A 15,437-nucleotide genomic window follows, 5' to 3' on the forward strand; every position below is an offset into this window, starting at 1 on the left:
CTGTTCCTTTGACCCCCATCTCTCTGGAGAGCTGGGCTTGAGGCTCCGTGACCATGATGTCTCCCCTTGAATGGTTTTGGGAGGTGACATTTCCATGATTCCTTAGGCTGTCCACTTCTGACACTTGAATCAGATGAGGAGCTCTTATGGCATAATTTGCAGCCCATCTTTTTGTGGCATTTACCATGGCAGCAATCATTGTATAATTAGGTTTAATTCCTTCTCTTCAGTCACGTGAACACTACATCAACTGTGCAGAACTCCATTCCTTCAATCATTAGCAATGAACCTATATTTAACTCCAGGGCAGGGTGGGGTGAGGGAGGTCTTCTGTCCTTATTCCTTGTCTGCATGTATTCTTTGGAATTATCACATAACTAACTGAAGTTCTTAACTGGATGTACAAGCACATGCACACACATATGCACACACACATGCACACACACACACACACACACACACACACACACACACACACACCCTTATGTACTTGCCTATCTGCTCTGACAGGCACATTCAGAGATGAAATGTTTACCTATTATGCATAAGAGACAGAGAACCAAGTGTTATGTGTGTGTGTTACAACCTGTGTGTACCATGAAGACATGGGGGTTGTGGGTTGGGGCCTGCACTGTCATACACCATCCCAGAATGTTTTCTCTAGCAGAATCAAGATGGCAGCCTGAACTTCAGGGCTCCCTCACCCACCGACTCCCTCCCTTTTCTCCGACGAGAGCTAATGGATCTACAACATTATTTTTCCTGTCAGAATTAATAGGAGATATTCTTTCTCAAAGCCATTATTTAAGTAATATTGCTTACAGAATTGCTGAAGCAGGATACCCCCCTCCTTCTGCAGGGTGTAAATCTTCAAAAACGATGAAGCAATGGCTTAAACACATCAATTATATTCCAAAGCCTGAACTTTTCTCTCTACCATTTTCATTTAGAGTTAAGAAAGTTTGAAATTAATGACCCATAAAGTAGATTCTCTTGAATTAATTTTGACACTAAAGGATTCAAATAATATTAACATCCCCCTTCATTTGGATTCCTTTCTTCTCTACAATTTGTCCTTTCTTTATTTTGGCGCATTCTCTTATTGTCTGGGCATGGTTAAAGTTTTGACTTAGCAAAAGAATTTAAGTGTGCTCTCCCACTCAAATACGGGTGATTTTTGGCCAAGTAGAGGAAGGATAGTACGTGAAGTTTTCTCAGACTGATTAACTTTCCTCAAAGAAGAGAAAAATACAAGAGAATGAAGAGACGGTTCAGGAGAGGCAAGGCTGAAAAGAGGCAGTAAAAAACACCGCAGATTTGGTTAGAGATGAAACAATCAAACACTTTTTCCTCTTCTTTTCATGAGCCTCTCAACTCTGCTAGAGAATCTGTGCTTTACTTACTGGCCTGGGAGGGTCTATCTCACTCTCAGCAACCTGTTCTGGCCCTTGGGTGGCAGCGCTGATTTGACTTTTAAGTGCATTTTAACACAGTATGGCACCTGCTGGGAGATATCCTCATTGTTTTCAGCCCCAATTTTAGAGGCAACATCATAATTTGCCTTTTAGTTTTTCTTTATAATAAACAATGACAAGGAGCAAAGGAAAATACATGATTTTTCAGCCTCATTCACACTACAAACATACACACAGACACACACACAGACACACACAGACACACACACACACACACACACACACACACACACAGAGATGACACACTTTAGTTGAGGTAAGAAGACCACTGTAAGTGGTGCCATTTCCTGGACAGGGATTCTGGATGGTACAGATAGAGACAGTGAGATGAGCAGCATGTGCTCACTGCTGTCTGCTTCCTGACTGTGTGATGAGCTGCTTCAAGCTGCTTCCTGCTGCCTGGGCTGCTCACTGTGATGAGCTGTACCTGGAACATGAACCAGGACAAACCCTTTCTCCTCTAAGTTGCCCTTTGTCAGAACATTTAGTCGTCATGGCAACAGAGAAGGAAGCTAAGATTAGCAGCGGCCAGCAGTTCTTTCCTTCTTCCCACATCTTATACGGCATTCTCTCTGTGCACATTATATATATATATACACACACACACACACACACACATATATATATACACACACATATATATATGTATGTATGTATGTTGTTTATATAAAGTGGCATAAAAATCTTACCATGAGGGGCCCTTTCATTTAGCTACCCAATGTTGGCTCCTTACTGTTCTAACCAACAGCCATTGTCTCTTGGATGGTGGTGTGAGTATTATCTCACTTTATGATACTACCAGCACAATTTTCACAGTCTGGTGAATATTTTCTAGATTGCTTTTTTTTTTTTTTTTGACAAAGCTTCCTGTAGCCCAAGCTGGTCTCAAACTCACTATATAACTGAGTGTGGCACTAAACTTCCAATCCTCCTGCCTCTACCTCACAATTCCCAAAGGCCCAACATGCCTGGCTAAATAATATTTTTTCAGAAGGCAATCCAAGGCTAAGTTTGCCCTCATGGTCCCTGTTCTTGAACATCTTAAATACGAGGGGGAGGAAGCTAGATCATGGTGTTGACCTCTGACGATCAAATTCAGACCATAGGCATGTAGGGTAAACACAGCTGATGTTAGAAAATAGTGATGATAAAAGGCAGTTAAATACCAATTTCTAGTCTTTTCCTTGAAAGCTCTGGGCCAATGTGCTGAGCAAGAGCGTCTGTCCTCCCCTGTCTTTCTCTGGGGGATTCGAGGTTTAGGACAGCTTCTCCAGGGGTCTGGTCGTGTGTCCCTGTACCCGGGTAGCCTCTCTGAATGTGCCACTTGTTAGGTCTTTTCCAGTGAGGACGCCTCGGACGTGCCCCACACTCGCTCATTACTTTCTGCTTGCGAACCTCCATTTTACACAGACCACCTAACCTGTGTAGGTGATTTTCCTCAGCAAATGTAAGATAAACAGCTCAGTGATGGTGCTAGGGAAGTTTTGATTAATTCACTGGCAGGGTTGAATTCGATCTCACAACCAGTTTTTAAAACATTTCAAACCAGCCCCATGCACAGAATTGAAACAAGCCGAGAGGCTCATGTGATCCAGACATGCTAGTTTAACCTGAAACAAGACTTGTGGATCGTGACAATGGCAGGTGGTCCTGAGGTAACAGTTTTCTAACTCCACACATACAAAGGGCCCACTTTTCTAAGCACTGTGTACAGATGGCTGCAGGTGACCCAGGACAAAACTAGGCCCTGCCTTTGTTGACTGCTGTGCCTGCATTGGGTATCTCACCTGATCCGGGGCTGGCCTTTAGGCTTAGGCCTGGGGTTCTGTGGGGTTGTCCTCAGAAGGGGTTTCTAAGGTATGGAGGACCATCCCTCTCCAACAGGCCCCCCTACATCTCTTCTAATGACCTCCCCACACTTTTATTATTATTATTAGGATTAATGGAGGAGTATTAATTCTATCCCTAAAGCTATTAGTTAAATCACAGTTCTCTGAAATTGCTGAGACGGAATAATTTTTCCCCATTCCTGGCTGTGTAAATCTTAAGGAGTGATGACTCTCCGCCACAGGTATGTTGATTGCATCCCAGGAAGAGACCCATACACAATTTCCACTCAGCAACAAGAGACTTTAAAAATCAGGACGTGTAGAGTACCAGCCTGGGTTCACCTCAGCATTCAACGCTGACATCTCTCTAATCACCTTCCATTATGATCTCAGAATCCTATCTTGACTCTGTATTTGAAAGGTGCACTTTTGTACAATGGACATGTTAAAAAAATTTTTTTAAAGACTCCAGGCAAGATTTTAAGCACCATTTTGTCCTAAACATAGTCAAGGTACAGGATGTCTGTGAGGGGAGAGCCTGATTGCCTTTCATCAGAGAAACTGAAGTGATGAGAATTGCCAAGAAAGTGACCTTAGAGAGAAAAGACTCATGATGACTCTGAGGAGAACTTTCCAAAGATTGCATTAGAACAGAAATACCAGAGGCTCCCCTTGCTAAATGCACTTTTCTGGTCCTCTCTTGGGTCCCTCCTGCTGGTAGAACTGGAGGCTGAAGCTATCTCTGCCAGCTCTCCAACCACCCACCAGCTTCTGGCCTTCCCATTCCTTCCTGGCTGCCGTCAGCATCCAGCATGGCTCATCTTCTCTGCTGAGAGGACTGAAGACCCTTCCTGCCACCGATTTGCACCATCCCGTCTCCTAAAGAGGTTACATAAACAGTCACACATCAGTAACAAATGAAGGGACCCTCAGACAGTGCACCAGTGTACAAGAGGGACTTCAAGAAAATGGTGGGATACTTGCATGGCCGAATAGTTCAAGTTTATGAGTGCCACAGCCCTGGGGACAGGTACTGCCTGGGTGGTTTCAAGTCTTCCTGTAGATAGCGGTGGGGTTGGGACGTCACCTCGATGTCCGAGCATCTTCTTGCTGCATCTTTCACAGTGCTGATGACACCTGCTTGGTGACATTTGTGTGTGTGTGATTACGGCTCAGTGGGTAAAGGCCTTTGTTGTAAACCTGATGATCTGAGTCCAGTCCAGGGACCCACACGGTAGAAGGAGAGAACTGACTTCTGAAAGTTATCCTCTGAGCTCCGCATGTACACTGTGGTACATGTGCCCCCCAACAATAATAGTAACAACATGTTAAGAATAAAATAAATCTTGCCGCTTTTAGGTAGTAATCTCCATGAGGGATATCAGCCTCCCTTAGTGCTGAATAAACGCCTTAGCTCTTGGAACAACATTGGCCACACTCAGTGTTCAGTCAATACTCACGCTCAACAATACGGGCTCAAAAATATGGACTTAAAATGGATTCAATAAATACTTGAATAAATGAGCAAATAACCATTCACAATGTGATTAGTTTTAAAGATCTGCCCAGCTTTTTTTTTGTAAGCGATTGCTTATTTTAATTGCCAGCACATTGTGTGTTCTTTAATGGCAGAGACACTTTTGAACAATTTAATCTCAAATCAATTACGAGTTCCAGAGATGAACCCACCTTCCTGTTTATAATTTCCGCTCGCTTAGAAGGGCAGCAGGCTGACACTGGAGGCTTACATTCCAACTTCAGATTTCTGAGTCTGTGGACTCCACATGAATGGAATTTGGGGAGCTATTGGGATGAACCAAAAGAAATTATTCAAATTACTCACATTTTGAGATAATGATATTTGAGTAATACATTTATTAGCATGTTAATAAGGCCTGGAAATGAGACAGCCCGGAGCAGATTTGACATTAAAGAGGCCGATAATGCCACTGTCAGTCTGTCGTGCTGTCTCTGCCTGCGTTTTCTTTTTAATTATTTTACAGTTTCTTGTAGCCTTTTCAAGAGGGCTAAATTTGCAATTGCTGTAACTGCTTAAGCAGTCTCTTCCTCCTGACGTGGCACCGCAATTATTTCTGAGAGAAATTATTAAGAGTGCGGCCTTTAATCAGGGGAAGAACACGCAGCAGAGAGCCTTGGTGAGAGAATTCTCTAATAAGATTCCTATAATCAAGTGTGGGCAGTCGGGTTCTGAAGATGCATGGAGATGGTAGAATCTGTAATTCTGAAGATGGGGAAGTGATTCATAGGGTATGGAGCTGAAGCCTAAACAGGATGGCATTTTGCACTTTAAGATCTGACCAGAGCAGGGCTTGCTTTTGGAAAGGGGCCATTCATTTCAAAGCAAGTTAGTGTCCTGCTTCAATAATCCAAATTAGTTTAACACACTTCGGTGACATTTTTTGGGCATTTTTCACAATTATTAGCGATAATTCACTTTTCTCTGTAGACTGTAGGGTTGAAAGCAAATTAAATCAATAGATTTTCTTCCTTTGCTCTCTCAGATGAGCCAGAAGTTATCAGTCAAATGTGCACACGACCTTTCTGCTTAAGCTTAAAAACCCAAACAACCTGTTGGGAAGACGTTTGGCCAATCTGATTATTTTCTCTATACTAATTGGTTTTATTTCTTCATTAAATTGAATGAATTGCCTGGTCATTTCGTCACTGTGGGGATGAAGCTTGATCCACTTAAGAGTGAGTGGCTGTCCTTGGCAGACCATGGAGCTCCAGACATGTCGGCCATTGTGACAGCTTCCTGGTGAGGATAGAAGCAGACCCCAAATCAACCCACTTTCTCCACATTGACGTTCATCTTCCTGGTTGAGACATGGAATCTGGGCCCCCAGGAGACCCTAGAGACCTGGGAACTGGCTTTCTACCTCGGATGCTTTTCTCCTTCCAAGCCAGTCTTCAGGTGGCATCAACATATATCTTTGAAAAACCAAATGTTGACCCACACTGAAAACATTAGCTCTTTCCCAGAAGGCATTTGTACTCTGAGATGAAAATCCCTGTTGATACCCTACCTTTACTTTTTCCCCTTTGCTCACACCCTCCTTCCACACTGGGGTCAGTGGCCTCACTACAGTCCCTTCGTCCCTAGATTCTTTCCTAGTGTTTGTTCTTCCGTCTTCTAGAATATCCTTGGCGTGTGGACAGTGCAATCACTCCCAATGCCATTAACCATCTCTCCAGTGTTTCCCCACCTTTGTGGCCGGGTTCTCCATTACCTTGTTCTGTCTATAGCAGTTCCTAGTTGTCACTCTGCCGTATCTCTACCCTCTGTCTGGTGGCTTCGCCTGAATCACCTGCACTCTTCCGTGTCCCTGCCCTCGTCACAGGTCCCCTGTCCCCGTTACAGCAGAGTCCCTTGAGGACCAGGTTCCTCTCAGTTGTGGGGTCTCTGGGTTCTTGAGCAATGCATCACCTGCTTTGCTGAGACCAGAGGAGGTGTGCCAGCAGCTGGCTGCCCCATCACCACCGCACTGTCACACGCGCTCCCCCAGGCGGCCTGGGAGGGCAGCCCACAACTCTTTAACCCTTTGTGCTCCCCTGTTCATTTTCAAAGCTGGTTTGCTCAGGATTAGTGTACACAGTAAACCTAGCAGCTGACCTGTGGAGATGGGAGATCTTTTTAGATCTTTGTGCTTAAATATAAGGGGTAGATATTTCTACACACTTTGTTTGCTTTTAGAAGCCCAGGAAAATTTAGGCATCAAATGGGTTTGTGATACCCATGCCCATAGGAGATGGATTGAGGAGGTGACACCATGTGTGGAGAGGACATAGGTGCCATTGACCTGCTTTATTTTCAGATAGCATCCCCCCCCCCCCCCGCCCTGCCTGGGGCTCACTCACTTGGCTAGACTGGCCAGCAAGCAAGACCCAGTGATCCTTCTGCCTCAGTTTCCCTGGTGCAGGGTTTACAAGTGCATAGCATTGTACTCAACATTGGTTTTAGGTCTCTAACTTGACAATGTAGCCAGGTGACCCTATAATAGTGAGGCCTACAGTGGAAAAACTACCTGTGAGGACCGCCAAATTGTTTTTTTATTATTATCATTATTATTATTATTATCATTATCATAATTTTTCTCTTTCTTCTTTTCCCCATTCATTCTTCCCCCTCTCTCCCTCCTTCCCTCTTTTGTTCTCTTCCTTCCCCCTTCCTTCCTTTCTTCCTTCCTTCCCTCTCTCCCTCCCTCCCTTCCTTCCTTCCTCCCTCCCTCCCTCCCTCCCTTCCTTCCTTCCTTCCTTCCTTCCATTTTTTAAAAAGGGAATAGAGAACCCATAACATTTACTACAAGCTTAATGCATGAGCTTTAGCTTGTCCAGAGAGAAATCAAGCATTAGACAGTTTGGGAGTCTGGGGAATGGTTTTAATATGTCTGTAGAAAGGTAAACAGAGGAAGTGTCGGGGACTTCAAAACTTATTAACTCTGAGGAAGACAATTTTGTTTAAAAAAGGCAATGCAATCTCAATGTTCAACACAGCTCAGTTGTGACAGGTGTGCACCTGGCTTAGACTAGCCACCTAAACAAGGCATGGAGTCAGGGCTCTGCATATGAAGGTTAAGAGGATGAGCATGACAGGACAGGCGTGCTGTGTGCAAGGGAGCTGAAGTCTTGGAGGGAGGGTTTTAGAGGAATAGCTACTCTCTCCTGGCCTTGAGGGAGGTCTTAAGTTAGCCTGTAAGCTAAACAGGAGGGAGAGATGAATCTCAGAAGACTCCAAAATGAAAGAAAAAGATGGCTGGGTGGACAGGTTGCTAGCTTTCCTAATAAGTAGAAATGTTTGAGGTTTTCAAACTCTGTGCATGTAGAACTTTAATCAAAATAAGAGCAGATTTGATGGTGTGCCCAGTGCATCTTCCAGGGATCCAGGCATTCTAGAAAGTGTTTTGTTTTGTTTTGTTTTGTTTTTTCCAGCTCATCTCATAATGCAGTCTACCTTCTTGGAAAGGATTACCTCGTGGTTCTTTTGGCCTGACTGTGGGTTTCTGTGAGGAAATGGAAGAGAGAGGAAGGGGGGGCCAAGGGAGAGCAGGTCTAAGAGGTTATTCTGTCTTTTCCTTTCCCACACGGAGACAACCGCCACAGCAAATGACAACACCCCAGGTACCCACCTCAGCCCTGCCGCCTGGCACTCTGGTAGAGACCAAGACATGTCATCACTAAGGTGTTCTCACCTGTGGTCTAGCAAGTTCTCTAATCCTGGCTCTAAACCTGGCTCAGGACCAAGGGACTCAAAGTGATCTCAAGTTAACCCAAAGAAGCCTAGCTGGAGGGTAGCTCTGTGATGAGAACAGACACCACCACGAACACTATTTACAATGTATATGGTCATGGAGTCATCAACTTGGCAGCTTGGTTTTACCATTTCCTTCCTTGGAGGAAGTGAGGACAATGCGTTTGCTAAGTGTGAATTGGAGTAACCAGAGTCCTATAAACATTGTGTGAGCTGAGGCTCACTGTGGAGACTCAAACAGCCTACTAGTCATTCTTGGCTCACTTCATGATTCTAGATGTATAAAAAAAAAAGACCATGTTCCCTCTTTCAGGTCTAAATCTGCAGGGAGAGCCATCTTGTGCCAGCACAGACTTGCCTGTTGGTCATGGGAACAAAGAGAAGGACCGTGATTCCCAAGAGACTTCAGAACCCATCGCTCCTGACACAAGCTCAAAAACCATCCTGGAACGAGACAGTTCAACTCTGAAGGTGGGAACCACCATTCTGAGGCACTGTTATCTACCCATCAACTAGACTTGTGCCTTTATTTCCATATCACTATCTATGTGGTAAAATTTCCTGGTCTCTTTCTGGGGCTCCCCAGAACCTAAAACCAGACAACAAAACAAAGCAACCAAGAAAACATTCCCAAACAGTCTACACTAAAAAATTAGATAACTTTAGGGCTGGGATATGGCTCAGTAAGTAAAACACTTGCTATTCAAGTGTGAAGACCGGAGTTCAAATCCCTAGTGCCCAAATCAAAGCTGGATGCATATCTTGAAGGTCTGTAACCTCAGCACTCCTATAGGAAGATGGGAGGTGGAGATAAGAAAACCTCTAAAAATTCTGGGGTCAGCTAGTCTGGCGTATGCTGAAAAACAACCAAGAGAGCCTGGTGTGAGCCAGGTGGAAGGTTGACACACACCTGAGTCTGTGTCAGGTGTCACACGTACAATTGGCCGGCTTTGGCTATGAAACTGTTGGTAAGTTTTCTTGAAAACTCCAAGCCTGTGTAATTAATTCCCCCGAGAAGAAAGAGGCTAGCACATGTTGAGTGTTACTGCAGTGTGAAAGCTCCCTAGGCGAAGACAGGAAGTGTGGGACCAGCTGGATAATAGAGTTGTTCGGCTTTACGCAGAGACCTCTTTTGTATCAATCAGGAGCTTGGCTGAGGTTAATGTGCTGATTAGTTATTAATGGAAACTTATTGAGGGCATCCTATTGAGGTTCACACTCAGGGAGGAGTCATCAGGACCTCAAGACCTTGCTTTCATTGCGGACTGTGTTTCTGACCACAGTTTTCTTTATGCCAATTAACCTTTCCCCCACTTCTCTTCCTTTGCACTTTATTGTAGGATGTTTCTCTATCTGCTCGTGAGCATAATGACTGTTCTCTGGAGAAGGAGTGTGCTGATGGCTCAGAACTATCTCTGCAATGTAATGCATACTTGGCAGTGTTTCAGGAAGATCCTCTGCTCCAGGGCAAGAGTTTTGATGCTGGACGCGCAGGGACTCCACTGCCGCCTTCCCAGGAACAAGTCTCCATAGTTCCCAACCTGAGCATCTCCCCAGATGTTTCAGAGCCGCCTCCGTCCTTTAGATCTAGAGGGACATTTCCCCACCATGACATTGCTACCTCTGTGGCTGCCACCTGTGTTTCTACAGGGACACGAACAGGACACAAAACACTGGAGGTTCACAGTGCAGAGTCCTATGCAGAGGAGGCTCCGGCACAAAGCTCTCCAGATAGGCGAGCCATACCAGAAAGCATAGCACAGGCGCTTCTGCCAGGGAGACCTTCACCTGGCAAAATATCACCTGGAGAAACCCATTTAGAAATACCGCCATCAGGCCCAAGTTCAACCAGTTCACAACAGGAGGAAGTAGGACCCCAGGCAGATTTTCCTTCCTGGGGCCAATATGGACATGGGGGAGTGGCCATGCAGTCTGCTGCTTTAGGGGGTGAGAGTAGGACATGTCACACTGAAGGGTTAATTACCCCCAAGAGTGTCACGGCTCCTTCTGACCAAGGGCAACCCTCCGAAGTCTCTGAAGCCCCCTTGAGATCCCTCCGAAAAAGGAGTTTGGAAGGAATGAGAAAGCAGACTCGGGTAGAGTTCAGTGACTCCAGCAGCGATGATGAAGACAGACTGGTCATCGAGGTATGATGTGCCTCCAGAGAAAGATGGTGGCCACGGCCAAGGCCTGGGGATCCTCCGAGACAGCATGACCAAGTGGAATGGGCACTGAGCTCTATAAAACATCCATAGACTCTGAAAGCCATCTGAGATTCCTTCAAGCCAGCTCTAACCAACACCATGCCCAGATCCAGCCTTACCTTCTTCAGCTTCTCTCAGACAGACTTTGGCCTCTTCCCACTGTCACCTGGAAGAGTCAAGATGGCCAGCAGTACACTCTCAAGGGGCTCCAACTTGATGCAGTAATCTGCACTGCCTCATCCAGTAAAATGACACTGACCAGGGAAGAGCCATATGTGACACTGCTCCTGACCAGGGACACCCTGCAAGATCACGCCCCTGACCTCTTCATCACTATGTGACGAGTGGCAAGCACACCTGGATCACTGGGGAGGGGGGCTTGAGGAAAAAGGATGGGGTGTGAACTGAGCATCAGGATGGTTCTGCGAACTTTTGAATCCAGATGCATTCAAAAACTGGTCAGGGCCAGCCATCCCAACGGACAGTGTAAATACACATCACCATGCCTAGAGCCCTTTTAAATGTTGCACAAATGGTCAATACTTGTTTCTGGTTCAAAAACACAAGCACGTATGGGCCCTTGTACCTGGTGCCTTTTCTGTGAGAGACCCCCCCTCCTAAAAAAAAAACGTGGTGGTTTTTGTTTTTTCTTTTTTTAGATCTTGCAAAGGAACATTGCATTAAGTCAGTAAAATAGTCACTGGAATGAGTCATTTTTTTAAAAGGGGGAAAATTCACTTATTTTCCTCTGATTATTTTTGTCATATTGGGCTCTGAGCAGTTTCAGAGGGTTACATTTTAGTAATCTGTACAGCTTGAACTGATGCCTGTGCCTCATGATGGAGTCTTTCAGGCTTCCTCCAGAAGCTTCCAGGACATTAGTTTTAATTGGAGTTTTGACGCTGTTTTACATCTTGGTAATTTTATTTTGGGGACTTGGTGTTATTTTGCTGTCAAATTAAATCAGCCTTTATATTGTGCATTTCAGAACAGCACAGATCAAATCCCCCAGTTCCCCAAGCCAGTGCGCCCCTGCGTAGAGGCAAATAGGTCTGCGTCAGTCAGCCCTCCACACAGGCCCCGGGTTCCCAGCCTTTCTCTTCTTCCCCTTAATTATATGAGAGGGAAACTTCAAGAAGTTTACACTGCCCATTCCTCTATGATTTTCAATTTGCCTTGGTATGATTTTGTACAATTTGTGATTTCTAGCCAAACTTTTGGCTTAACTCTGAGGTAATGATGCTCATGTGACATCCTGTGCTCTCAGGCAAGGCAGCCATGAGAAGCATCTCACACTCGTGAACATAGTTTCCTAAGCCCTTACCTGTGAGGAAGTATGGTACAATTTCAAGTACTTTCACGTAACCTTTCCAGCTTTGCTGTTATCCACAGAGAGCCTCAATGCACGAACAGATTCCTGTTATTATATACCTATGTCTGTGTTCATCATACACATGTTCAGAAATATCTCACTGATCTCAAACCCAGCCAACAGGAGTCGAAAAACTAGACATCGCCTCTGTATGCTTCTTAAATCAAATGAGAATGACATGGTGATCGGCTACCCTTTGGATGGCCTGTGCCCGACAAGGGCACTGGAAGAAGCTGTCAGAGCCCCGTGGAAGAGAGACATGATCCTGATTGGGTCTTTGGCTGGGAGACCTTGTGACGGCTGCCTCTGTGCATGTTTCCCTGGATGAGAATGAGACCTGGGCAGAGGAGCTAACTGTGTTGTGGGGGCTGAATCCTGGTGGGAGTAGCTGATAGAGAGACCATGGCTCCCTTACATCTGTGTCTTCATAGCTTGGAAATGTCCCCGAGGAAGCCATTGCTCCAGAGTTGTCATTTGGGGGACTGATTCACAAATACTGTTAGGATATTACTGCTATGTAGCATGTGAGCTGAGGGAAGGTTCATCAAGTTCCTCCCCCACCAGAATTCTTGATTTTGGGGTACAATCACCTACCTTATAAATCAGAATTATAAAACAAAGGGCACAAACTGAGTGGAAGAGAATATGTATGTAGGAGGATCTGGCTCCTTTGCCTCAGCAGGTACAAGCCAAGAGAAGAAAAATTACCTTTTAGATCAGAGGCTCTCAACCTAGGGGGCAAGACCCCTTTCATAGGGTCACCCAAAACCATCAGAAAACACATGTTTACATTATGGCTCACAACAGTGGCAAAATCACAGTTTTGAAGTAGCAGTGAAAATAATTTTATGGTTGGCGGTCACCACACCACGAGGGACTGTATTAAAGGCCACCCTACCAGAAAGGTTGAGAACCGCTGCTCTAGATCCTTATTTCCAGGTGACTACTGAAATCTAAGAGGGTCACCATGCCCATGTCATAACTGTGGCCCTAAAAAGCACACTATGCCACATGTCACATGTTCTGCCTCTTCTGGGCCACCATAGCCAGCTGCCACTCCCAAGCCTATATCCAACATTGTGAGATATTGATTCTATCTTTAAACTCCTGTGTCTCTTACAAAGACAGGCAGCTCACCAGATCCACCACTTCACCTGGTCATTTAGTGAGTTTCAATCTTCCCAGGAGTCCTTTACTTTAAATCAACATGAATTTGTGAACCTTGTATTTCAATAGATTTTTTTTTAAACCAAACGATTATTTTGAATGAGCTTGGGAGGAGCTAGCTGCTGAAAATTATCCTAAAGTAAGATATTGTTTGGTTTGGTTTGGTTTTAATGGGAAGTCCTTTTTGCAATACACACACACACACACACACACATACACACACACACACACACACACACATATATATATATATATATATATATATATATATATATATATTATATAACAGTCACTGGTTTTTATAAATCTAATTTTCTTAAGGCAAAATACAATCATAAGAAAATTATGAGAAAACATTCATCCATAAAACCCAAAACTCAGCTTGTGTTACTAAAATAAAATTCTGGTATTACCAGTTGATCATTGCTGCAGTTTGACAATATTACAAGCACACATCACATGATGGTTCAGGGAAAACACATCTCTTTTCTGTGCTGAGGATGGAGCTCAGTGGTAGAGTGCTTGCCTGGCATGCATGCAACCCTGGGTTCAATTTCCAGCCCCACACATAAAAAAATGTTTCACAACAAGGCCAGTGCATTCTTTGCCAGTACTGCTACCCTTATGTACCTTCATGTAGGAATCTTAAGCAATTGGTGCCTCAACTTCCTGCATGGATATTAGCTCCAGGGATACCTGCATGGACTGTGAGAAAGAGGCTTCAGATTCTTTGCCATGCAAGTGCCACTGATCATGGTGACAGCTACTGGCCATTGACTGTCCTCCTTAACTGCTGTGCCTGGCTGAATTTTGAGATGCATGGAGTAACAAGGTCTCACCTCTCCACTTGGCCAACTCTTAAAGATTTGTGAGTTTTGGTTGCCAGCCTGACCCGCCTCCTTGTAAGGTGCCCTGGGAACAGCTCTTGCCTCCTGTTAAGTATAAGCTTGGTGTTTCAGAGGAAGCGAAGACTCAAGACCCAAGGCTCACAACTCATAGTAACCAGGACAATCTGTCATTTGTTTTCAAAGTGGTGGTGGGAGAGAAACAGAGAGAGAGGGGAGGGTGAGGGCAGGAAAGAGACAGAGAGGGACAGAGAGAGGGGGTGGGAACAGGAGAGAGAGAAAGAGATGGGGGAAGGTGAGAGGGATGAGAGAGAAAGAGAGAGAGAGACAGAGACAGAGACAGAGAGAAACAGAGAGAGAGAGAGAGAGAGAGAGAGAGAGAGAGAGAGAGAGAGAGAGAGAGAGAGAGAGAGAGAGAGAGAGGTCTTCTGGATTTAATAAAAGCACAACCAATAACTTTTTTTTTCTTTTGTTTTTTGAGACAGGGTTTCTCTGTGTAGCTTTGTGCCTTTCCTGGAATTCTCTCTGTAGCCCAGGCTGGCCTTGAACTCATAGAGATCTGCCTGGCTCTGCCTCCCAAGTGCTGGGATTAAAGGCGTGTGCCACCACCGCCGGCCACAGCCAATAACTTGGTGGGTAACTGAGAACCAGCTGGAACCTCCCTTGGCTAAATGCTGCCTTCTAAAGCTGGGGTCTGAAGGAAGCTTAGCTTTGCGACAGTGTGGTGTGACCATTGTCCTCAGCATGAAGATAAACGATTCTCAGTCTCATGCCAAGAAGTGTTTCCTTGCACTCACATCCATTACTTAGAATGATAGCATCATTCATTTTTTTCACCCAGCATCGAAATTTGCATTTTGCACAAAATTTGCCTGGTACAGCAGATTTTTATAGTTATGGCAATGTGCGAGTGCTCAGCTCCCTAGATGTCCTTTAATAGGCATGGGGGAAAGTGGCCCACCTGGCTCTGGGGCAGTCCGATTCCTACAACTGCAACAAAAGGGGCCTGTGTTTCTTTTCACTCCAATTCTTAGTCCCCAGTTTAAGAAGTCCTGGCTTTGGAAACACTACGTTTGTCTGTCTCTTTCAAAACTCATTGCGTATAGATGTCAGGGTCTAGACCAATCTTGAGTGCTAAATTTCAACCCTTGTGTGTGTCTTTTCATACTCTGCATTGATGTGGTAATATGTGTAATTTGTTCTGTAGGGATATACAAACATGTGAGCATATTGCATCGCCATGGGGAAAAGGAGCGGGGTGAGGGGTAGGGCACAG

General features: G+C 44.9%; 1 protein-coding gene across 1 annotated transcript in view; it reads left to right on the plus strand.

Moving 5' to 3' along the window:
- The window catches only part of Znf831 (zinc finger protein 831), a 64,310-nt gene extending 50,777 nt beyond the window's left edge, over positions 1 to 13,533 (plus strand). Inside the window, exons 4-5 of the mRNA XM_006976032.4 lie at positions 8,887 to 9,044; positions 9,914 to 13,533. Of these exons, the coding sequence (XP_006976094.2) occupies positions 8,887 to 9,044; positions 9,914 to 10,726 (971 nt within the window). The 3' untranslated portion in view covers positions 10,727 to 13,533. The remainder of the gene's footprint in view (positions 1 to 8,886; positions 9,045 to 9,913) is intronic.
- Positions 13,534 to 15,437: the final 1,904 nt, after the last annotated feature.

Source organism: Peromyscus maniculatus, chromosome 4 (genome assembly GCF_049852395.1).
Source record: "Peromyscus maniculatus bairdii isolate BWxNUB_F1_BW_parent chromosome 4, HU_Pman_BW_mat_3.1, whole genome shotgun sequence".
In the NCBI taxonomy this organism is placed as follows: Eukaryota; Metazoa; Chordata; class Mammalia; order Rodentia; family Cricetidae; genus Peromyscus; species Peromyscus maniculatus.